Source organism: Nannobrachium achirus, assembly GCF_963921795.1.
Source record: "Nannobrachium achirus genome assembly, chromosome: 8".
Taxonomy (NCBI): Eukaryota; Metazoa; Chordata; class Actinopteri; order Myctophiformes; family Myctophidae; genus Nannobrachium; species Nannobrachium achirus.
This window is the reverse complement of record NC_137817.1, coordinates 58,400,767-58,425,895: the sequence shown is the minus strand read 5'-3', so window position 1 is coordinate 58,425,895 and position 25,129 is coordinate 58,400,767. Positions and strand designations below refer to the sequence as shown.

At 43.3% G+C, this 25,129-nt stretch overlaps 1 protein-coding gene across 1 annotated transcript in view; it reads right to left on the bottom strand.

Moving 5' to 3' along the window:
* The window catches only part of LOC308289538 (bifunctional polynucleotide phosphatase/kinase-like), a 33,976-nt gene that overhangs the window by 2,083 nt on the left and 6,764 nt on the right, over positions 1-25,129 (bottom strand). The window contains exons 6-19 of the mRNA XM_080731244.1: positions 24,643-24,768; positions 22,443-22,613; positions 18,419-18,498; positions 17,314-17,371; positions 16,684-16,791; positions 15,132-15,203; positions 14,338-14,386; positions 13,262-13,332; positions 12,751-12,843; positions 4,180-4,276; positions 3,347-3,408; positions 2,486-2,595; positions 687-774; positions 309-376 (exon numbers count right to left, since the gene is read on the bottom strand). Of these exons, the coding sequence (XP_080587370.1) occupies positions 309-376; positions 687-774; positions 2,486-2,595; positions 3,347-3,408; positions 4,180-4,276; positions 12,751-12,843; positions 13,262-13,332; positions 14,338-14,386; positions 15,132-15,203; positions 16,684-16,791; positions 17,314-17,371; positions 18,419-18,498; positions 22,443-22,613; positions 24,643-24,768 (1,253 nt within the window). The remainder of the gene's footprint in view (positions 1-308; positions 377-686; positions 775-2,485; positions 2,596-3,346; positions 3,409-4,179; positions 4,277-12,750; positions 12,844-13,261; positions 13,333-14,337; positions 14,387-15,131; positions 15,204-16,683; positions 16,792-17,313; positions 17,372-18,418; positions 18,499-22,442; positions 22,614-24,642; positions 24,769-25,129) is intronic.

The following is a 25,129-nucleotide window of genomic DNA, read 5'->3' as shown; positions in this document are numbered from 1 at the left end:
TAAAATGAATGTTATGGAAATGATAAGATACTGGTAATGTTACATTAAATTGTATATTTCATCTGCAACTGTGTCTTGCTAAAGTAGTGAAATTAGCCCTTCTACAAGCTCTAGAAAAGAGATAACTGGTTGATGTATGTTTTTAGTGATAATCTAAATCTACAGTAATCTGTAATCTAAGGTAACTAGTAATTAAAGCTTTCAAATAATAGTAATGATGACATAAAAACAAATTCTCTGCGATGTAGTGGAGTAGAGTATATAAAAAGTTAAAGTACAGTAGTTGAGTAAATATACTTAAGTCTTACTTGTAGCTGTGGAATATCATGTCGTTCACTTTGACATGTTTGGTGTCTAAAGGCGTCATCTCACGGAACTGTGGACAACATAGACTTTAATTAAACACACACATGAAGGACTTATATATATGGTTTAATTCAGGGGTTCCTAAATGTTTTAGCTCAAGACCGAAAACAGACATTTGATGTTTTGGGACCCAAACAAGTGAAAATTGCAGATCTACAAGCTCACAACGCGTGCCATTTTCACTACTTATTTGAAATGTGTTTTTTTTTCTTTCTTCTTCTAATTCATGGCATTTCTTGGAATATGAATTAGTTTTCAAGTCATGAAAAAAGAAAAGAAGGATACAACAATTTAGGGGAACAATTTAGGGGTGTTCCTACCCTGTTGTTGTGTCGAGCCTGATCCATAGTGGCAGAGAAGTAGAAACAGCGACAGAAAACTCCTGCTGCCCTCGCTACGTCGACGTATCTGGAAATATGAGCAATTATTATTAAATAATTGTTATATTGTTAATAGCCACGTTCACATATCTTAAACCATTCTGAGCCCCAGACATTAACGGATTATAATGTCCAGAGTGCCTCCCTCAGGCCCCATTCACTCCCGTTGTCTTATTTTGAAGGCCAGAAGTCCATAGCAGTAACACTTCCGGTCTGACGTCATCGCGTCATGCGCCGGAATCGATCGTTGTTTACGTGGTGTCATGGCGGCTCGGATCAGTGCTTTTATACATGTGTTATAAGCGAGCATCTGCCTCCATCTTCGCTTCTAAAGTGTAGTTTTGAGATAATGGACATTAAAGATGAGATCCCCCGTCTGCCTCAATGTTATGGGATTACTATTTTGTGCTCGTGGAGCCGTGATGATGAGAAATCAGCCGTTACAGTAATATATTACTTTTCGCGAGATATCTCGGGAATGGCACTCGAGATACTCGAGTACATTTCGCGAGATATCTCGGGAATGGCACTAAATCGGTTAAGAAGATGCACACATGACAGGACTGGTTACATAAGAACACAGTCCATGGGCCAGAGCTCAGAAAATCTGTAAAAGCAATAGATTCTGGTGGCAAATGCAGAATAATTTTAAAAATGCAAAAAGTTAGTATACAGAGGAAAATAGACGCACATGCACAGCCAGAGTAATACACACAGGAGGATATATTTAGCCGACAGAAATATAGGGTTGCCACACATTTTTACCAATGAATTTCCAAAACGTTTCCAGAATATTTAACCCAATTTCCAGGACTATATAACAATAATTCAGCGCAATAACGAGTCACTTACTCCTATGTGCAATGCCCAAAGACAGGCAGTGTAGCAAAACTAAAGCGTGCACACTGCGAACAGACCGTGGTGTGCATGCAGATCGTGCACGATGGACACGCACGTGCCCACGCCGAAAGGTAAGAAAATCGTGCCAAGGAACCCTCAAAGTCGATTTGTGGTGGCAGTAAATGAGTTAATAATTCACTGTTTGTCAAATCCCTCCCCATTCTGCTCTGTTACTAAGTAGTACAAAATACCCAGGGCAGATTGTTTTTATAGTGGCAGTGAATGGGGGGAGGGGGTATTTTCATTGCCTCATTATTGCTATTTAAAGTACCAAAGGAAAAACATCTAGGTGATATTAATAAAAAGGGAAGACAAAGGTACAGTAGTTTCATTGCAAAACAGGGGGTTTCCCCCGAAAATATGTGTTTTAATTTTTTTAATCCCAGTGGGACAGAATCACCATGGTTTGCCCCCAAAAATACATGTTTTAATTAGTTTAATCCTCTGAAAAAATCGGCGGAGAGATACAGAGAGAGAAAGCGCAGTGCATCTTGGGTAGGAAGCAGTCAGCCAGCCTATAAATCCACTGCAAAATAGGCTGGCTGTCGTAATTCTGCCAATTTAAAATATATGTACCCAATCGAAACTCTTAGTTACATTGATATTGTTCATGTGAACTAGTCTGTTGAAGCTTATTCATTATAATGATCGAAATCGCTATGGCCGCACAGCGCCGTACTGCACGCTCGCCGTGCTCCGCAGTGCGCACCGTGCTGAATGACTGAAGCAACATTCTCCCACTGCACAACTCCAAAAAGTGAATGATTTTTTTCTGGTTGGCCAGTCAGGGAGTCTCAGGGACCAATCAGAAGGCTGACAAACGGTGAATTGGGTGTTACCGTTTGCGAGATTCCACGTCTGGGTTGGTGTTGTCCACGGCAACGCTGCGGCCCTCCTTCAGAGCGCGTTCACACGCCGACACACAACTCTGCCACGAACCCAGAGTGTCCTGATGGACACACACGCACGCACGCACACACACGTGCACGCACACACGCACGAACGAATACCCCATTATTATTCAATGAACAGACAAGGGGAAACATTCATTCTACAACTCTTCGACCATAATGTGGAATAATGCCCTGACAGGCATCATCCATTCCAAGGATGTGAATCACTGGCTTCTCTAAACTGGCCTGTCTAACTGGCCTTCTAAACTAAGCAGAGATAGATATTGTATAGGGGCGTCAGTGGCTAAACCCCTAACTGCTCCTGATGACCAGGTTGGTGCCTTGCATGGTTTCCTCCGCCATCGGTGTATGAATGTGTTTGTGAATGTAATACACAATCTATGTAGAGCGGTATGAAATAAAGCCCTATATAAATGCACCATTTACCGTTTATTAAATCTTCTTGAAATGAGGGCTCATACGTAGACTGCCGTTGATTTTCCCTTTTCTCCTCTGTAAATGTAGCTGTTTGTATTTGTTGATGATGACAGTGGTTCCCAAACTTTTCAGGTTGGGACCAAAAAGAGAGTCTAAGTATAAAATCACTAAAACGGGGGGAAAAAAAGAAAAAAAAAAGGAGAGAGATGGGGAGAGACACATGTAGAAAAGATCGTCGGGAACAGGACTCGAACAACGCGTTGCGCTGTCAGGCTACACTAGAGCCGGTTCCACGCCTATTCAGTGTATGTAAATCCCTCCACTCACTCTGTTGACGTTACATTAATGACATTTTATCCCTCCACTCACCCTGTTGACATAGACGTAGCCCTTTGGAATGATGTGGGAGTGGAAGAAGGTGGATTTACCAGCTGGAAAACAACAAGAAGAAGTTTTAATCTTAGATCATCCCTTCTTAGATCATCTAATGAGTAGTTCACACAGCACTCAGTGCCGTGCTGCGAGCTTGTAGATCTGCTATTTTTTGATAGCATAAATTAATGATTAAAGTGGTTCAAATCAAGAGTGACACGGATGCAGGTCTAAATGGGTTAAATAGTAGTTCACCCCCCAAAAAATGACTTACTCTGTAACCTACACACCCCATGCAGTCTGAATTTATGGAGTTGTTTTTGTCACGTTCCTGATGACCGGCGTTGTTGCAATCTTCGTGCCTACTCTCACCTATGGTCATGAAGTGTGGGTCATGACCGAAAGTATAAGGTCGTGGGTACAAGCGGCCGAAATGAGTTTTCTCAGACGGGTGGCTGGTATCTCCCTTAGAGATAGGGTGAAGAGTTCAGTCACCCGAGAGAGACTTAGAGTAGAACCGCTGCTCCTACACTTGGAAAGGAGTCAGCTTAGTTTGTTCAGGCATCTAGCACGGTCGTACGGATGCCTCCCGAGTGCCTTCCTAGGAAGGTCCTCGATGCACATCCCACTGGGAGGAGACCCCGTGGCAGATTTTTATGGACCTAAAGGGTTCAAGTGGTTAATATAAAAAAGGGGGAGTTTCTATCACACAAAAACTTGGAGGACCCCCTGTAATAACTCTGAGGACCCCCCTAAGGGTCCCGGACCCCCTGTTGAAGACCCCTGCATTACAATACATAACAATCATGTATGGTTGTAGGTCTACTTACAAGCAGGGAAGCCCACCGCTACGATCACCTCAGTCATCTTGACGGTGAGGGAGGAGTTGGGGGGGTCGTAGAGGTTTCCTCTGGAGTCCAGCTTCCTCTGAAGACACACACACACACACACACGCACACGCACACGCACACACACACACACACACACACACACACACACACACACACACAGTTATGCTAGTGAAAAGTATGTTTGTGCTCCATTATCCAAAAGACAAAGATCTCTATGCGCTCAACTTGTCGTTGATCGTTGCCGTCGTAGTCGTAGAGGAAGAGAGGGTTTGCATTTATTGTTACATAAATTATATTGAGAATGAGTTCCACTTTTTGTTCTACTGCCCTTTGTATCATGAGCTACATAAAAGGCTGTTTAATAAGTGTAAAAACCTACATTTGATGTGGTTGAGTGACGCAGAGAGACTTTGTTGGACTTACTTAAACTAAGATATTCACGCAGAATATTTAGAGAAAGCCTGGGACAAACGGACAAAGAAACCTTATACATGACGTATGTTGATTTTGGGATTAGGTTTGGGGCGGTATGGACATTTTATTATCGCGGTTATCGTCTTCCCATTACCGACGGTATTGCGGTAATTACCGCACCCCCGTATCTATCAATTAAGGTTCGGCGATAAGCCAAAATATTCCAATCATCTGCCCAAAATTCGCCGCTCCACAGCCCGAGTTATACATCCCCGTACAGCACAGCGGGTCTGGCTTTGAAAAGAGCAGATCTACAAGCTCACAACACGTCGCATCCGCGACGCGTTCTGAGCTTGTAGATCTGTGCACTGTCGGGTTACTATAGTAACGTAGGCTACTGGGGCTTTTCAGACAGAAGTACGCGGTGTGCGAACAACAACCACATGAGATGAGAGACGGGTAGATTGTGTACAGTGTTTCTGTAAACTCCCGTCTCAAATCGCATACTCAACTCAGGTCCTCTAGTGCAGACCTACTTGAGGCGCCAACAATGACATATAAAAAATATGGTGAAGCAGCTTTCTGCTTCTATGGACCGACAGCTTGGAATAAACTCCCACTACACCTAAGACAGGCAGCCTCGGTGGATAGCTTTAAAGCACAGCTCAAGACCTATTTCTTTACTCTTGCTTTTAGCTGAATGTTTAAATCCCTGTGCTGCTACTGACGTCCGCACTGCTCTGAAATTGTTCTTCAATGTTTTATGTTTTTATTTTTCTGCTTTATTGTAATCATTTTAATTATTTCTTTTTATTATGTATTTTTTATTTTATTTTACTTTTCTCTGTTAACACTTTGAGTGCCAGCCCCCCCTGCCCCCCGTCCCTTACCAGTGCCACCATTAGGTCCCATTCGTTTCTGCCCCAATTCCAGGGAATAAATTGGAAATGATCCGATATTCACATCGGAACAAAAATGGGAGGTTTGGTAAAAGAGGATTTTTTTTTTTACCCAAAAATTTTTGGAGTGATTTCGGTGAGCGGTTTTGGAGATAGGTGCTCGAGAGTGCGCACTGCGCAAACCAGTCAATAACCTCAGAAATCTAGATTCTGAGATATTTGAGTTCAAAGAAAAAAAACTTTAGGAAGCCATAGCAACAAATTGGTAAATGGTAACGGAACACAAGTACCCTTGACAGAAAGAATGACATGCCTACTTTCATTATGTGCAAAAAAAGTTAAAAAAATATTGTACCATCGTCTAGTTTCAAGGGGGCAAAGTGAAAAAGTATGAAATGACTCAGAAGGTAGAAATTGCCTTACATTTTGATAGAACTATGCACTGTGAATTCACTGTGTTTTTACCTGGTCTAGAAGGTCAGGAAGACAAAAAGTCAGAAAAGCGATGTCAACCTTTTATTTTATGGCAACATCGAACCCTAACCCTGGTGAGTACCTCACACATCCAGCATGAACATATTTATGTTCAACAATATTTACAAATATTTCCAAAAAAAAAGAAATCACAAATATGACTTCACAAAAATAAAATATAACTGGATAAAAGTAAAATAAAATAAATGTGCAGCAAATAAAGAATAAATAAAATAATATAAAAGTCAGTACTGTACTGTACTGTATTCTCAAAAAAAGGCATTCAACAAGCCAACATTCAGGAGTCAAAGGCACCACAAATAAAGGTCAAAGATGGTACTGTTCACCGTGTGTGTGTGTGTGTGTGTGTGTGTGTGTGTGTGTGTGTGTGTGTGTGTGTGTGTGTGTGTGTGTGTGTGTGTGTTGTGTGTGTGTGTGTGTGTGTGTGTGTGCGTGCGCGTGTGTGTACCTCAGGTGCCTCAAAATGGCCTGGTACCTGTTCCTTGCCATTGTTCTGGGAAAGTACGGCATGGCAATGTTTTTTTGACCACTGCATGGCAATCTCCGGCTTGTGAACGATAGCTGTGAGGAAGAGAAGTCCCAGAAAGTTCTTCAGCTCCCCTAGAGTGACATTGGTCCAGGCAGCGAACCTACAGTGTGTATGACCTATGCCTGACTCCTCCGCTCTCGCTATCTCCGCCATCATACTGTCCTCTGCGTTGTCATTGGTCTGGTTGCAGATCGGGCTCCCATCCTTCCTCCATCCAGTCAGACTCCACGGGCCCTGTATATGATAGAAATAAATACAAAATACTAAATGAACGTGCTTCTGTATAATTTGTATGTTCTTTAGCAAAGGCTGTCGCACAAAAGTAGTGAAAACAGCAGATCTACAAGCGAGGCGTTGTGTGCTTGTAGATCGGCTGTTTTCACTAGTCTAAATAATTTCAAATGTATATATGTATATATACGTGGCCACTGAATTCTATAGGCTCTGCTTTGATACAAATTTGATACAGATTTGAGATCGATTTGATAGATTATTATGTCACACACACACACACACACACACACACACACACACACACACACACACACACACACACACACACACACACACACACACACACACACACTAGGGCTGCAAGCGAACCTTCGGGGATTCGAACGTTCGTTCGTTACGTTGGCAATCGAAGTTCGAAATTAATGGGTTCAGGTTTTTTTCTTTTTTTTTTCTTCTTTTTTTTTACACGAAAAATAATTATCAGAATGTGATAGGCCTATTCAGAATATCACAGTAGTAGAGATAGCCAAATACGAAATAAGTTAGGCCTACCGGTAAACACTAACAGTTAATGGTGACGTTATAGTAGTTATAAAACGCACCAGAACAGCTTGGAGCGATCAAGGACCGTCCTCCGCTCCAATTCCGCTCCAATTTGGGGCCGCGCACACACGCTTGATGACAGTAGAGTGAGAGCAGCTGCAGCTGAGCTGGGCAGAGACAGACGTGTGTGCTGCTGTGCTCTGAACAGCGAACACCCATCCATGCACCCACAGATTAAACAGCCTTTCTCCTAAGCATGAGCAAAGATGGATTTCATTGCAACCCCCTAAAGGATTATAATGCGATTTCTGGGGTTGTTACATCGAGACCAGTTCAGCCCGAACGCGACGCGCTCCGACGCAGTCACCAAGTCTAATCATCATCCGTGCAACTCCGCTATACATTGAGCCTGTTCGTCAACAAACTGCACAACATTTTCTCCCGAGTGGGTTGGATTTTCCAAGTGTTAGCCTAGGTGTTAATGCAGCCACGCATCCACGCGTCAATGGATAAAACAGCGCATTTAAAACATTTCCTACACTTTTAGCTGGTTAAAGGTACAGTACGTTCGATGGTTCGGAGGTTCGAACGTTCGGTTTTTAATCAATTGAACGAACCATCTAAGGTTCGATGGTTCGTTCGGAAAATCCCCCCGAAGTTCGAATCCCTAAAACAGGGCTAGATTACAGCCCTAACACACACACACACACACACACACACACACACACACACACACACTGATTGTATTACTAAACTATCTATCTAGGTATACACACACAATAAAAAACTAAACTATAAAGAAATGTATTCTTACTGGAAGAAGTTGGAGGAACTTCATACACCTACTACAAACCATGGATTGACATCTAGACCTACTGCACATACAGTATGAAACAGAGCTGATACCTTTATGTACTATGAGGAAAATAATGCTGCTATTTGTACCCTGTATATATATAAAACTAGACCAGGTCAACCTGGTTGTGCCAGACCCCGGTTCTGCCAACCCTCTGGGCCTATAAATTTAATGGTACATTTATAGGCTGTCTGTCCCTTTATAGGCTGTCTGTCCCTCCCTCATGTCATCATCATTTGTGACATTGTGATGACATGAAGGCTTTGTCTGTCGGTCTATCCCTCCCTCATGTCATCATCATGTCATCATCATGACCATCTATGGAGAAAAACCGGACAGACCGACATTTGCTTATGTAGGCCTACCCATTTCATGGGTCTGGCAATGACAATGCGACATAGCTCTGTTTGAACAATGCTGTACCCCCTCCAACTGTATATTTTCAACTGTTTTTTGCCAGACCCATGAAATGGGTAGGCCTACATAAGCAAATGTCGGTCTGTCTGTCCTGGTTTTCTATATAAAGGGTATATATGATGATGACATGATGATGACATGCCTACAAAAGGCATGATGTCATAAATGATGATGACAGACAGGGGGTCTGGCACAACCAGGTTGACCTGGTCTAGTTTTATTGTATGTGTGATACTTGCTTTGGCAATGTAAACGTATGTTTTCTCATGCCAATAACGCTCCTTTGAATTGAATTGTATATTACCAAATGCACCCTACGTGGAAAAAAAACAATAGCAGGTCAGGCTTATTGACATCGGTTATTGATTGATTGAAGAATGTATTACAAGCTTGCATTAGAGTAGACCTACAGATTCATGGCTCATTTCCACAGGAACACACTTTATGCATATCATACAGTGGTGTGTTCTAGACTTTTTTTGAGGGCATACGATCAGCTACTATTCGTTTGGCCAGGGCAGACGCTATAGTACATAATCCCTATCAAATACGCTACTTTGAAAGGTTCACGAGGGCAGACGCCGTTCATATTTTATTGTTCCTCCATCACGGAGGTATAGAGGCCGGCGCCTGGCGGCGCCGTGCCTGCGAGGGTGTCCCAAGTCGGGCGAGGTGTGGAGGGTAGTCCCCGGTGAGTCCCCAGAACACAGCACTGATCTCATATAACATTGAAAGACAGACAGACGTATAGAACATATTGAAACGTAAAAAGCATAGCTTTATAATGCTTACCCGGTTCGCTGATCGCAGCACACCCTAGCAGTGCTTCCTTCAGGGCAGGGTTGGAGACAGAGCACCGCAGCGACCGGGTCGTCCTCCTTGGCTAAGTCCACCAACGGCCTCATTTGGGTGTATTAGCGCCCGCTGCAACTCCGCTCTCCGGGGCCATACCTATCGGTGCAGCCGGTGGGCGCCGTAAGATGATACACTGCTCCAAACAGCCTGCCTCCGGTCCGGATCACCGCCGTAGCTCCTCCGTCCACTGTGGATGGCTGGCGACGTTCCTTGGCTCCCCCGACACAGCAGCAAAAACACAGAATTCTCTTCAAATCGCCGGCATCAGCGTTCAACGGCATCACCGTTCATCCTCACGCGTCGCCTCAGTCAAGTCCCAAACGCAGCCGCGCAGCAACAAACGAAAGTCCAACTGGTGCTTCGGGTTTTGATTATGGTCGGTGGCGGCGCTGGGCAGCAGCAGGCTGCGGGCTTGGTGGTGTCCACGGCCACGGGGCATGGTTCGGCTGCCTGCTTGGTCTCCATGTGCGGCCATGACTTGCTCTCTGATCAGCGGAGGTAAAACCTCTACCTTCCGATCTCTCTCTCTATCTCTATCTCTCTAAATAATACTACATCTAATGATTTTATAACTAATTCTAGCTCATTCTCTCAATATATCTCTCTCTCCCTCTGATTGCTGTGTGTCCGGACGGTAAAAGTCACTGAACTCGTCTTTGAGACCCTTGTTTCTGGGGGGAACCGGCCAATCAGCATGCTTGAATTTGGTCACATAAGCGTGTGATGTCATGCAGGGGCGTCAATTGGGTATGGCAGGGGTATGCAGCTGCCATACCTTGACAGGGGGAAATAATAAAAATGTACTTTTCATCGTGCCTGTTGCTAAGGTATGGCAACATGACTGGTGTCTTCACCAGACACCAGTCATGTTGCCATACCTTAGCTTGTTCTGAACTGACGCCACTGAATTGTCATGCATGACGACCGTCCCATCGTCCAAAAGGGCTGTATCTTGGTTACCGCATAGATCCAACACTGTACTACTGTAATATGAAAAAAAAGCATCTGGCGTCATATGACGCCAATATTATTTTCTGGCATCATTGCCAAGGTCGTGTCGGACGTCATATGACGCCCTGGCACTGAAAGTGTTAAGCACTTGTGCTTCATTTTATGCTCTGTAAAGCACTTTGAGCTGCATTTCATGTCATGAAAGGTGCTATACAAATAAAGTTTTATTATTATTATTATTATTGATTGAGTGACAGGTTTTAGTTACAAAGACTTGACACAAAAGGTTGTAAAATCGCCGACGGAGCACAACGCGCTCCTGCAATTGGAGTCAGCGACGTGGTGGAAAAAGTAAAAGCTAGTTTCATTTTCGGTTTTAGTCCTCGCGGCTCGCGCTCTGTCCGTATGAATAAAAAAGAAACTGCCACAAGGTATGTATAAACATACTTGTGTCGTGTGGATAATGGACAAAGTTTAATGCTGCTGCCTGCTACGAGACTGCTGCTCCAGTCAGTGTCCAGTGGGGATTTCTCTGTCTCCGTGTGACGGCAAAACCTAGGGTCTAGCGTTCATTTTCGATGAAAATGAAACTGATGGCCCATTAAGCTTCCAAACATGTGGTACGCGACCCAGAGCAGAGCGGCATGGAGCGCATGAGGTCCTTGCTTTAAAACTCGCTCGTTCTCAATAAAAAATAGCCTCTTTATTGTCTTTTTTGACAGCGGTAAGGACCCTGACACCGCGGTAGGCCACAACCCTATTTTGGATATTAACCAAACATTGTCTTTTTCTTTATTTTCATTTATTTGTATTTACTTATTTTGTGCAGTTTCTGTTTCTGTATCCAGGAAGTGAATGTGGAATTGTTTACTTATGTTTTGGTGTCTTATAATCCCGTAAGGCAGTGGTTCTCAATCTTTTCAGGCCGCGACCCCCAAAATAATCATATCTTAACTGGGGACAAACCCAAATGAGGACCTGCTAAGACACTGATAGAATCATGTGTGGGACACCAGTGTTGTAGTGTTGTTTTTGACAGCACATTTTGATTTAGTTTTAGTCAGTCTTTTGAATAAAATGTCTTAGTTTTAGTTCAGGTTCAGGTTCAGGTTCAGGTTCGGTTTATTAGTCAAATGCGTATCCATACAAGTACAGACAAACAATGAAATGCTTGTGCCAAGAGCACTCTCAGCCTTATTGCACACAAAACAATACGACAACAACAGGTCACCCAGGACAACCCAAAAAACAACAAAACAACCATACAGTGTGACAGTGTACAGTTTAAAAACTGCGTATATTGTACATGACTACCTACGTCTCGCTTCCATCTCTTCGTTAAGCAGCCTGATTGCTTGAGCATAAAAACTATTACTGAAACGGGTGGTGTGAGATTTGATGCTCTGGTAACGTTTTTTTGAAGGGAGGAGATAGAACAGGGAATGGGCGGGATGACAGCTGTCCTTTAAGATGTTCTCTGTCTTTTTCTTACAGCGTGTGTTATAGATTGTGTGTAGCTGTGGTAATTCTGTGCCAATGATTTTGGCAGCTCTCTTCACAATTCTCTGTAACTGTTTACTGTCTTGAGCAGTCACGTTACCAAACCACACTGTTATGCATCCTGTCAATACACTTTCTATGGTACAGCGATAGAAATTAACAAGAGCCTTGGTGCTTAGGCCAAATCTCCTGAGGCGCCGCAGAAAGTACAATCGCTGCTGCGCTTTCTTAAGGATACCTTCGCTGTTTTGAGACCATGTGAGTGAGTTTGTTATGTGAACACCCAGGAATTTGAAACTGTCCACTATGTCTACAGGTGAACCATTTATGGTTACGGGACTGTGATTGACTTCAGATTTCCTAAAGTCAACGATGATCTCTTTTGTTTTACTAACATTTAGAGAGAGATTGTTATTCTGGCACCATAGGGTTAGCTCTTCAATTTCCCTCCTATAGGCCCTCTCATCATCGTTGGATACTAGTCCTATAACCGTGTCATAATTTAGTCACCTGAACAGTTTTAGTTTTAGTCAAATTTTAGTCGACTAAATATCATAAGATGCCTTGATGGCATCGTAATGATTTTACACTTGGTTGCGTGCTGAAAATAGTGTAAAAAACGTAGTCGACAAACATTTTTCGTCATAGTTTTAGTCGACGAAATCAACACTGTGGGACACATCCGGGTATTCTGGGACCGTCGATGACCAGAGCCCTGTCAATGACGGTCGGGATTACGCGATTACGTCACACCTGGATGCGACGCGGCTGCGAGACGGAACCGCCGCACACCTTCAGCCACATTGCACGACGGGAGGCCATAAACTCGTGGATACAGTTATGATGTCATTGCTCACCGGGTCAAATTCAGGCATGCTGTAGGGGGCGCTCTTCCAGCCCAGGAAGTACTCCTCTGGTGTGTGGAACTGTAGTCCAATGTTCAGAGCAAACTACAAAGGGGGGGGGGGGGGGGGGGGAGAGAGAGAGAGAGAGAGAGAGAGAGAGAGAGAGAGAGAATGAGAATTTAATTGAATTTAAAGGAAATTCTTGAGTAAAAGTACTTGGTAAATGGTGCATTTATATAGCGCCTTTATCTAAGGCGCTTTACATAGATTGTGCATTACATTCACCCATTCACACACACACATTCATACACAGATGGCAGAGGAAACCATGCAAGGCACCAACCTGCTCACCGGGAGCAACTAGGGGTTCAGAGTCTTGCTCAAGGACTCTTCGGCATGTAGACAGGAGGAGCTGGGATTTGAACCACCAACCCACGGATCATTGGTCAACGTGCTCTACCTCCTGAGCTACGGCCGCCCACAGTAAAAGAGTAAATGTAGTTCTCTCTCCCCCACTGCTTACCAGTCGGTCACTGCAGGAGAAGTCCTTCTTCTTTTTCCCAGGAGCCCAGTTGACTGGTCTGCCCGCTGCGTCTAACAACACATTATAATGTACACTATGACTGGCCTGCCTGCTGCATCTGACAATACAGCATGTTATCGCTAATAATTCATCTTTAATGTTGTTGTTGTTTTTTTGTCCGTTTGTTTGTGTAGTTGACAGTACAGTAATAGTGGGTGAATTCCATCATTAGTAATACTTTTCCTCTTTTAAACTCATTCCTTGACTTTAAATGTGCTTACGGTTTCTGCCGGAAGTGGATACGGAAACACATTCCTGGTAGGCGGGACATAATTGCATATCGACTTCCTGGTCCTGTTTCCATTTGCATACTGTGTAAACACAGCTGCAGCTAACTCGAGAACGGAGGGACGGATTTCCAAGCATGATCCGTGCACGATGGACACGCACGCACCCACGTTAACTCATTTACCCCCATTTTAAGACCCCTTCTGAGGGTCCACACCGCCAGGATTTTGCCTACCTTTAACGTGGGCGCGCGCGCGAATCCATTGCGCGATGGTTCACCGATTCCATTCACAATACGATCCATTCACGGTAAGCTACAAAAGCCAAGAGCCTGCCATTTCCCAAAGCGAAACCGATTGAGCCCAGCGTGGGTGTTGCATAACATTATACCGGATGGGATTTCGGCAGACAGGATACAGGCGTCGTTGTCCCGCCCCCCCATTTCCGTTTTGGAAGATCTGGATCCGGTTTTTGTGAATACTGTAGGGCCCTTCCATAGAGCGCTATGGACGGCGAATCGGCGATCATACTTTTTTGTTTTATAGTTATTAAAGCTAATTGATAACTCGTCATACTAGTCATAGGCAGAGTGGACCCATTTATATAACTCGTCAAACTAGTCATAGGCAGTAAATGAGTTTAATAGGTAAGAAAAGCCCGGCAGGAAAAACGATATTTGGCAGAGAATGGGCTAATATACAGCAAGTACCAGGGTCTCATACATACATTGATGTCACAGTGAGCTGTTACTGTAACAACATTAGTTATAATAATAAACATGTTCTTACCTCCCACATAGAAACTCTGTGCGTTGTCAACGGACACTCCACCATTAGCCTGAAGAGAGAGAGAGAGACACGCACACACACACACACACACACACACACACACACACACACACACACACACACACACACACACACACACACACACACACACACACACACACACACACACACACACACACACACACACACACACAGCTATAATTGCAGCTGGAGGTTGTTCTACATCTCTTCATTCCTGAGATATAAATGGTAAATGGTGCATTTATACAGCGGGCGCTTTACATAGATTGTACATTACATTCACCCATTCACACACACATTCATACACCGATGGCGGAGGAAACCATGCAAGGCACCAACCTGCTAACCGGGAGCAACTAGGGGTTCAGAGTCTTGCTCAAGGACTCTTCGACACCAACTCTGGGGGAGACCAGGATTCAAACTGGGAGCCCTTCGGGAACCCTCTGTGTTCTAATGGCGGTTTCTCTATCCCTGAGCTAACGTCACCCCTATATGACAGCCCAAGAGCCAAGAGACCTTGATGGCGATATTTAATCTTTTTGATGATCTCACAGATAGTCATATATTTCTGTGTAATCATTTAATATAAAAACTCTTCTTCTCTTTAGGGAAACATATTAATAATCTATTAATATGGAGGTCCATGTGTATCACTTCCGTCCGTGGCTTAATATGTATCATTGAGTTGTGGTCTCCATAGTGTGTGTGTGTGTGTGTGTGTGTGTGTGTGTGTGTGTGTGTGTGTGTGTGTGTGTGTGTGTGTGTGTGTGTACCTTCTCACACAGATAATCCCACATCCCCGTCACTGGTTTCCTGTAGATACCTGGACCAGCTGCTACAAACACCTGAAACATGCACGCACACGCGCACAGACACACACGCGTGCGCACGCACACGCACGCGCACGCACACACACACACACACACACACACACACACACACACACACACACACACACACACACACACACACACACACACACACACACACACATTACTAAAAGTGGAGACACATGTAAAGGTGGAAAGGTACATGGCTAGTCATGCCACATTAATGAGCCATTACTGTGGCAAGTTTGAAGATAACTGGACAACTGCTGTTGTACAATAGGAGTTCCATTACTCGCCGTTCAGGAGGTGTAGTTCCAGAGTATATATATAACATTCATAGATTGTGGAATAGTTGTCTGGCTACGCAAGACTACATACCTACAGACTGGCTGGCTGGGGCTTCAATTACAGTAGAGAACGAGAAGATTTGTATTATTTCCTGTATACAACTACCTATACAGTGTATAGGTAGTTGTACTCTACTTTTTATTTTTAGTGCCTCCATACCTTCAAAGCCTGATTGATTCCTAAACCCCCACCCGTTCACTCAGATCAGCTGGGAGCGAGGAATGCGGACTCTTCACCCTCCTGGCTCCCAAACAGTGGCATTATCTCCCTGTCGCACTTAGAACTACAGACTCACTCCCTAGCTTCCACCGTGGTCTGAAGACTCACCTCTTTAGTCTCCACCTCAGCCCATCGCACTTACCGTAGCACTTGCCTACCCCCCAATGAATATATATCTCTGCTGTCGGGCCGAAACCTCCTAACTCCAAAATGTTCATTTTCGAGAAAATAAGTGGAGTTAAGAGGTTTTGACCGAAGCACTTTTTACTACTTTTCATTGGTTCAATATTATTGTAAACAACACACAGACGTAAAGGGTGTTCAATAGCACAGATTTATGAAAAAAAGAGTTGGCCAAACGAGTGGAGTTAGATGGTTTGGCAGAAAGTGTGGACTTGGGAAGTTTTGTCCAAAGCACTTTTTACTACTTTCCATTGGTTCAATATTATTTTAACCAACACACAGACGTAAAGGGTGTACCATAGCCCTGATTTATGCCCAAAAAAATCAAAAACATCAAAAATGGATTTCGGAGGTTTTGACCAGACAGTGACGATATGTAATTTAGATAGTAGTTTTTATATATCTTTTTTTAATTTATGTACCCTGTAGGGATGTTGATTACCTTGCTTATTGTAAGTCGCTCTGGATTAAGAGCGTCTGCTAAATGTCTAAATTGTAAATAGTAAATAGAGGGTATGCACATGACATCATCATCATACCCGGAAGTTATGCGGGAATGCCTACTGAGTGGCAAAGAACTACTTTCTGGCCTTGACAGCCCATACATCCAAACAGATCAGATAGGAGAGAGGACAGAAGTCCTATCTGATTGCATTAAATGATGTTGAACAACGTTAAACTCACTTTGCCACTCGATTTGACATTCACTTCATGCATGGCATGCGCATACCCTCTATAGTAGTACCTGTATAGGTAGTTGCAGAGTGTCTAGGATGTCCTCTACTTTAGACTTGAACACCTCTGGTCTCAGTTTCCCTCTAGCGATGCCCATCTGGTTGGTGAAGAACACAACCTGAGACACACACACACACACACACACACACACACACACACACACACACACACACACACACACACACACACACACACACACACACACACACACACACACACACACACACACACACACACACACACACACATTTTAATATGTATTCATGTCCACATAAGAGATACAATACAAGGAGAAAATATTACAAGGTGCTGTAAATAATGTACAGTCAGCAAATTCTGAACAATTGTCCATTACCCACACACCACTCAAGGGTACAAGTAACAACGCCTTCGCCATATGTGGCGGCTACCAATAGTAGAAGAGAGAGTAGCGTTTAGCTGCTTTCTTTTGGCATCTAAGTTGTTGGAAGCCTCTTACAACCAACCTGCGTATGTGATGGTTCGTAGGAGCGGCTGTTATTTAATGACTTTGGTCATAAAGGCTTCCTCTAAGCTAGAATCAAAGGTGCAGCCACTTCAAGAATGGAAACTGATGTGTCTCCTTCATTGACAACATCTGGGTGTTTCCTTCTCTCCTCACCTTGAATCCTTTCTTCAACAAGCTGGCCAGCCTGGGTTGGATCTCCGAGAACAGAATCCTGTTGAGAATCAACAGGGTTTATTTTATTGCTCACCACTCAGTGGGAGTGGGACCGAGTTACTAGGGCATTGAAAAATAGCAGATATACAAGCTCGCAGCTTTTAGATTTGCTATTTTTGAAAAGTTGTGAAGATTTTAGTAAATCTTTGAATATATGTATTTTTTAACTCAAAGTTTGCTTCTGGGGGGTCCCTGGAACTAAATATTTTGAGATGGGGGTCCGTGGCCAAATACATATCATTTTGGGGGTCCTTCACATGAAAGGTTTTGAGCACCAATGACAGAAACATAGGTTTTTCAAAAAACCTTAGAAGGATTTGAAATATTCAACGACTTGCACACATTTTCATGATTTTTCAAAAATAGCAGATCTACAAGCTCGCACCGCACCTGCTATTTTTCAATAGTTAAAGCACAAAATAATGTGTTCCCAGTCTAAACGGGTTAAACCCCCTCCCCCCTATGAAGAACATTCATGCGCAGTGAATCCTTGAACCCAGGCCAGGGCCCAGAACTTGGTGCGACACCCCTGTGTACAAGCAGTGAAAGGTCTGACTGTGGCCAAGGTCAGCAAAGACCAATGCTAACAACAATAAAATCAACAATGAAGATGGACAAAGATAGAATGCATTGATAAATAAATGAAGTTACAGATTGAGATTTAATAAACAGATAAAGCCCTGTGAGGAGTCCTACAAGCCTAACAACATCAGAGGGCTGTTATATACTGCAATATGAATCATATCATTGTGGAAACCTCATACTGCATATCCAAAAACGATTATTTTTCTTCCTCACAAAAATATCATATCTACAAGCTCATAACGCGGTGGGGTTTGGGCTTATACATCGGCTATTTTTGCACCTTTTGTGAATGACAAAGTAGGCCATTCATTTATGAAAACCTTCCAGCCAAACGGGTTCAGAAGACTGGCTGTGGGAAGGTGAGGCTCGAAATGTTACCAATTTATGAAATAAATGAAACGTCTTTACATTTGTTGAAAAGAGAAAATGAGTTAAGAAGTGCTGGTTGTAGCTGACGTACTTCCAGTCATCTGGCGCTGTAGGGAACACTTTTCCTGACTTGGTGGTGATGATGCAACCGTCAATGTCAAAGCCTGCAATCTGAGAAGAGACAATACCAGAGATACCAAGTTTAACTAAGTGTTTTAGACAGACTGGCACACAGAACTATACTCGTGAGGACATTTAAGAACAGACACTCTTTGTTTGCCATTTTTAACTGTGATCTTGAGGTGTTGCGCATGACTGATCTACAAGCTCACGTCGTCTCTCGGCGTGGCGTGTTGTGAGCTTGTAGATCAGCTAGTTTCTAAGTGTACTAAGTATGAAGTAGTATAAAGCGCCATTCCTACTGGGCATAAGATAACTATAACTATCGTTCACTATTGTATTTTCTTTTTAACTCATCTAGTGCCTTTCGCGTGATGTCACGCGATAAGTACTAGAGTACGTATAGTGCCGAATGCGTGATGTCGCGCGAAAAGTAATATATTACTGTAACGGCGAGTAAAAATACCTAGTACAATGGCCGACGCTCCGGAGACGAAATCCGCGCTGATTTGTCATCATCACGGCTCCACGAGCACACAATAGTCATCCCATAACATTGAGGTGGACGGCCGATCTCATCTTTAATGTCCATTATCTCAAAACAACACTTTAGAAGCGAAGATGGAGGCAGATGCTCGCTTATAAAACACATGTATAAACGCTCCTATGCAATCCAGCATGGCACCACGTAAACAATGTTCGGTTCCGTCGCAGGATCCGATGACGTCAGACCGGAAGTACTTCCGGTCTAGACTTCTGGCCTTCAAAATAAGACAATGGCCGTTAATGGGGCCGGGAGGGGGCACTCTGGACCCCCTAATCCGTTAATGTCCTGGGCTCTGGATGAGTTAAACAACTCATTTAGTGCCTCAGACATGAAAGGGTTAATTTTCCAGCGTGCCGGCAGCTTGCTCCGTCCACGGCCAGTCTCTTATTTTGAAGGCCGGAAGTAGATTGAGCTAACTAAACGAAGTCCTACTTGACGGAGATTCACCTGGAAGTAGTTCTGGTCCAAAACGTAAACAGTGATCTAAGATGGATGCCTTTATGCTTGTGCTATTTTAGCGAGAATCCAATGCCATCCTTGGCACAGAAATTGTGTTTTTTGGAGAAAATGGACTGTAAAGATGAGAAAGACCGTTGGTTTCAATGTTATGGGATCACTATTGTGTGCTCGTGGATGCGCGATGATGATGAATCGGCGACTCCACCCGTGCCAGGGCTTTTCACCAGACGGTAGGTAGCAAGTGCCAGCTTTACTGTATATACAGTATATTTCGCGAGTCATCGCGTGATCGGCAGGCTGGATACCTTTTAATTAAGGGTGTCGAAAAAAATCGATATGAATCGATTATCGGTTTCAACACTAGCGATACGGCCGCATCGATGCGCGTTTACCCGGATCGGTCCAAATCGCGGCCGTATCGGTCGATGTATCGGTCCTAAAGTTATTAATCGGATTTTAGCATTAAATAATTAACCTGCTGTGAAATTCTGAACTTACTTACTCATCGTTTACTGTTACAAATCATTACTTCAAAAGTGAGCGCTGCTAGCAGTCAGTGCTGCAGTGCAATGGAAAGAAAAAAAAAGAAAAAGCTGCCTGCTGCTCTGTCCTCCAAATAGAGCTGGGTTTCTGCGTACTGCAGTCACTGTCCTGCGGGAAGCCGCAGATCTACAAGCCCACAGGGTGTTGCATGTGGATGAGTTGTAAACGTATAGATCTGCTACTTCCGACATAGCACACTGGTGCGTGTATGACGCTCGCATGTGCGACACACAGCGACTTGTAAACAAACCAACAACGTGGTAGACTAGTTCCATCACTATTCACTATGGGTTATTCCAGTGGAGAAACGCAAGTTTGGATTTTATAAGAATGCGACAGTAATGGATTGGATAACACCTTTCCCAGTAGAACCATCAGAAGTCCCCGCGCTTGTCGACAGCAAAGGTAATAATCACAGCATCAGCTTTTATTGCAAAGGGCGACTATAGAGTATTGGTTTTCAAAGTGGGGTCCGGGGACCCCCAAGGGTCCTTGAGGGAGTTCTAGGGGGTCCTCGACAAAATGATAGGAACCAAATGGACCCTTGGGTATGTGTAACTCAGCAGGGGAGTGTACAAATGGAACCAAATGGACCCTAATGAACCCTTGGGTATGTGTAACTCAATGGAGTGTACAAATGGAACCAAATGGACCCTAATGGGTCCATTTGGTTCCATTTAAACTTAAGACAAGAGCCTGATCCATATGTCAAACTGGGGGTCCTTGACATTGATTTTTTTTAGAACTACTGCAGTAGAGCCATAAGATAACAAGTAGACATGATGTGTGCCAGACTTCAAATGTTGCACTTACTTTATACTGTTGTTGTTACTGTTGTAAAGTGGATCTCTTTGAAATGATCTTATTGACTGAATAACAGCAGGCTCTTTTACTAGTTTTATTTGGTGATCTGATCTGTGGCATTGCTGAGGATTGATCTGATCTGTGGCATTGGTGAGGATGTATTTTAGTTTTTCAGTGTTATTATAGCAGCTTTGCAAAGTACAATTATTGCACTGTACTGAAGCCTGAAGGGCCAGGCCTTTTGTGTGTTTGTTTTATATTTCTCCACCTGACCAACTGTAACTGCTAAAGTGAAGCTCTTAGAAATGGGTGTGTGAGACAGATTTTCAAACCATGTCAGTAGGCTTTGTAGTTTACATTAATTATTTTTTGTATCTACATGTCTGTGTCTATTTAGAATGAACACAACAATGTCATGATACTAAAATGATTTGTCATCCATCTTTCTTTACAATTTTATGTTATTCCTTGGTCTTTTATGAGATATCCATTATTTGAAGGTCAGCCATGCTACTTTATAGATCAAGTTTCTTAATTAAAAATGGAAAATGTATGTTTCATTAAACGTAAGTATCAGATCACACCGTATCGCATCGAATCGTATCGAATCGAATCGAATCGGATCGAATCGAATCAAATTCCACAAAATCGAAATTGTATCGAAATTGTACCAAATCGAATCGTATCGAATCGTTCTGTATGTAAGCCGTATCGTTTCCGAATCGAATCGTTAGCCCATGTATCGGATACGTATCGAATCGCCTTGTAGGGGATGGATACACACCCCTACTTTTAATATTTCACGAGTATTCGCGGGATCGGCACTTAATAGTCTGTGTGAACACTGCAATCCACTTGACTTAGAATGATTTTTAAAACTATATTTCTATAGTTATAGTTAATGTGCTCAGTGTGAGCTACAACCCCCTTCCTAACCCCTAAACTTAACCAGGAACATTGTGCTTACAATGTCTGCTCTCAGAGTCTAGAATACTTGTGGGGACACTTGGCCCTCACAAGTATATTAACAATTTGATTAAAAACAATCCAAAATCGGATCGCCGATCCAAGGTGCCTAAATGCCCCAAAGACAGTGCTTCCGGATTCGCCGGAAAAACCTATTTACCAGACTCCCTAATCGGGAGATAAGCGACCGCAATGGTAGCCAATCAGGAGGGAATATGGGAAATGGGACAGATCCATGTTGACGACATGCGTGATTTTAGGGCAAAATCTGTAGGAGCAGTGTCCAAAAAATGTGTTTTGCAAGAATCGGCCTCATGGTGGCGCTAGAAGAGGGCCACGTGAGAAATGTGGAGGTTGTGGTTTGGCAGCTAAGGAGTGTGTGCAAAGTTTGGCATGGATAGGGGCAACGGTGGCAGAGATATGAGTAGGGCAAAAGTGTGGCGTGACGTGTGACAGACAGATTGACAGCCGGTGTAGGTTTTGATAGTAACAACTAGCTAACACTGCTCCTACTGCTCCTAGAAAATAGTGGCAGTCAACACACACACACACACACACACACACACACACACACACACACACACACACACACACACACACACACACACACACACACACACACACACACACACACACACACACACACACACACACACACACACACACACACACACACCTTGTCGCTGCCTCTGACTCCAGCTGCAGTGTAAAGCATCAGGGTAGCTCCTATCTGCTGCCAGTTGCTCTTGGTGCAGGCTGATGAAGATGAAGATGATGATGAAGATGATGCCTGCTGGGCACTGCCAGCGCTGCTGCTGCTGCCCCCCATGGCCTGCTCTGCCATCTCCTGTTGGATAGGGATCACACCTTCAAAGCCTGATCCACCCCTACAAGCCCACCCGTTCACTCAGATCAGCTAACTTATAGGGATGCTGACTAGGGATGGGCCGTCAAAATTGGGACGAGCGTTAACGTTCGAAGCGGTAAAAGAGTTAATGTTTAAGAAGTAATGAAAATAGCCGATCTACAAGCTCACAACGCGACGCATAAAGACGTGTTGTGAGCTTGCAGATCTGCTGTTTTCACTAGTTTGGGTCCCGGGGCAAACGTCTAATTTCTCTTTTGGGTCACAAGCTAAAATGTTTGGGAATCAAGATCAAGATCAATTTATTTTGTCCCGAAGGAAATTTGTCTTGGACATGTAGGCTGCTACATAACATACAACAGGACAGACAGAAAGTAAATTACAACGAATAGTGCACAACACACAGTGCTGACATACAGGTCAAGTGCATACATTACATTACATTACACCAGTCATCACCCCTACTAACGGCCTGAGTTTAGCAGATTAACGGATATGGGAATGAATGAGTATTTGTATCTGTTCAAATGTCTTTTCTTGTTTTTAACTGGGACTCGTCTACCCGAGGGTAGCCGTTCGTATTCTGAATGCAGAACATGAGAGGGGTCAGCAATTATTCTCCAACCAATGGTCTAAAAGTAGCCCTCAAGTCAAAATAGTGTGGGCACCCCTGGTCTAGTGTGTAAGGCTTTGATGTACAGATTATTGATGTTTTGATTGTTTTTGATTTTATTGATTTTATAGAATAGGTTCTTGGTCTACCTATGTTTTTTAGATGACATTTTCTATGAATTTCTACGCAATGATGTATTTATGTATTACCTTGTGCTTGTCCTTGCTTACTGTAAATCACTTTGCATTAAGAGTGTCTGCCTTCTTATCACTTACAACAAGCGTGCCCACATTTTCTTTTTTTACTTGAGAGCTACTTTTAAAACGACCATCTCAGCATGATCTACGCACCTAAAAAATGTTTACCTGAGGGGGTTTTGGAATAGCATGCAGCGCTGGCGTTACATATGAGACAAACACGCTTGGAACGAGAAATAGTGGGGGAATAAAGTCTTCATCCCATTCTGTATGGAAGTGGTAGGTTTTCAGGTTCTTTGTAATGCTACTGACTATTGAAAACAAAATGTTGCATTAGTGGGTTTGCCACTTTAGAAGTAGGCCTAAGTAAGTACATTTTATTTATATAGCACCTCTCACAGCAAGATCTCAGCAAGGTGCTTTACATACAGTGAAAAAACAAAGGTAATTAACAAAAAGGTTGTACAATTAGTTTCTAGGACAACAATACGGGCATATAAATTTAAATCATGTACCAACGACAAACGCCTGTTCAAATAGTAGCGTTTTGAGGTTGCGTTTAAAAATGTCCACAGAGGCTGCAACTCCCGAGGCTTGTGGAAGAGCATTCCAAAGTTTGCTTGTCACCTTTGGCCGCGAAGGGAGCTGACAGGCCCTTCTTGATGTCAATCAATCTTGTGATCTACTGGCAGATCACAATCTACCTTTCGGACACCCACATGTTCGATACCCAACCCATACCTTAGGGGTGGGCGATATGGAAAAATACAATATCACGATATTTTCCCAAGCTGTATCACGATACACGATTTTATCATGATTCTTTTTCACGTTGTTTTTTATAGTTATTTTTCAAGTTACTTGACAAAAACTAGACTCTGGGTTCCTTTTGGGAGGTCTAAATTGAACTTTACAAGTATGTAACTCTGACAGTATACAAATGAAACCAAATGGACCCGTAAACTGTCGGAGTTAAGTGGAGACCTTGACATTGTAAAGTTTGAGAACTACTGATTTAGACCAAAATGCAGGTTTAAATTGAATTCTGCAATGAATCTCTGTATTAACGATTAAACAGGATTTTTTACAAGGCTCCCTCAATTGTATCACGATATATACAATATCTCTGAAAAAGGCATATCGTGGAGACATCGTATCATCTCCACGATAATTATCACCATATCGCCCACCCCTACCATACCTGCAAGTGTCTCAGCTTCTCCTCAGCCAGTCTCTCCTCCTCCTCATCAGAATCCTCCTGGTTTCTCCTCTGGCGTTTCACCTCCTCCTCATCTCTCCCCTCTGGGCTCAGTGGCCTCTTGGAGGACTGGAGACAAACTGTGTGTTAGACACTGTACACTGAAGACAAACTGTGTGTTAGACACTGTATACTGGAGACAAACTGTGTGTTAGACACTGTATACTGAAGACAAACTGTGTGTTAGACACTGTATACTGGAGACAAACTGTGTGTTAGACACTGTATACTGGAGACAAACTGTGTGTTAGACACTGTATACTGGAGACAAACTGTGTGTTAGACACTGTATACTGGAGACAAACTGTGTGTTAGACACTGTATACTGGAGACAAACTGTGTGTTAGACACTGTATACTGGAGACAAACTGTGTGTTAGACACTGTATACTGGAGACAAACTGTGTGTTGACACACACACACACACACAC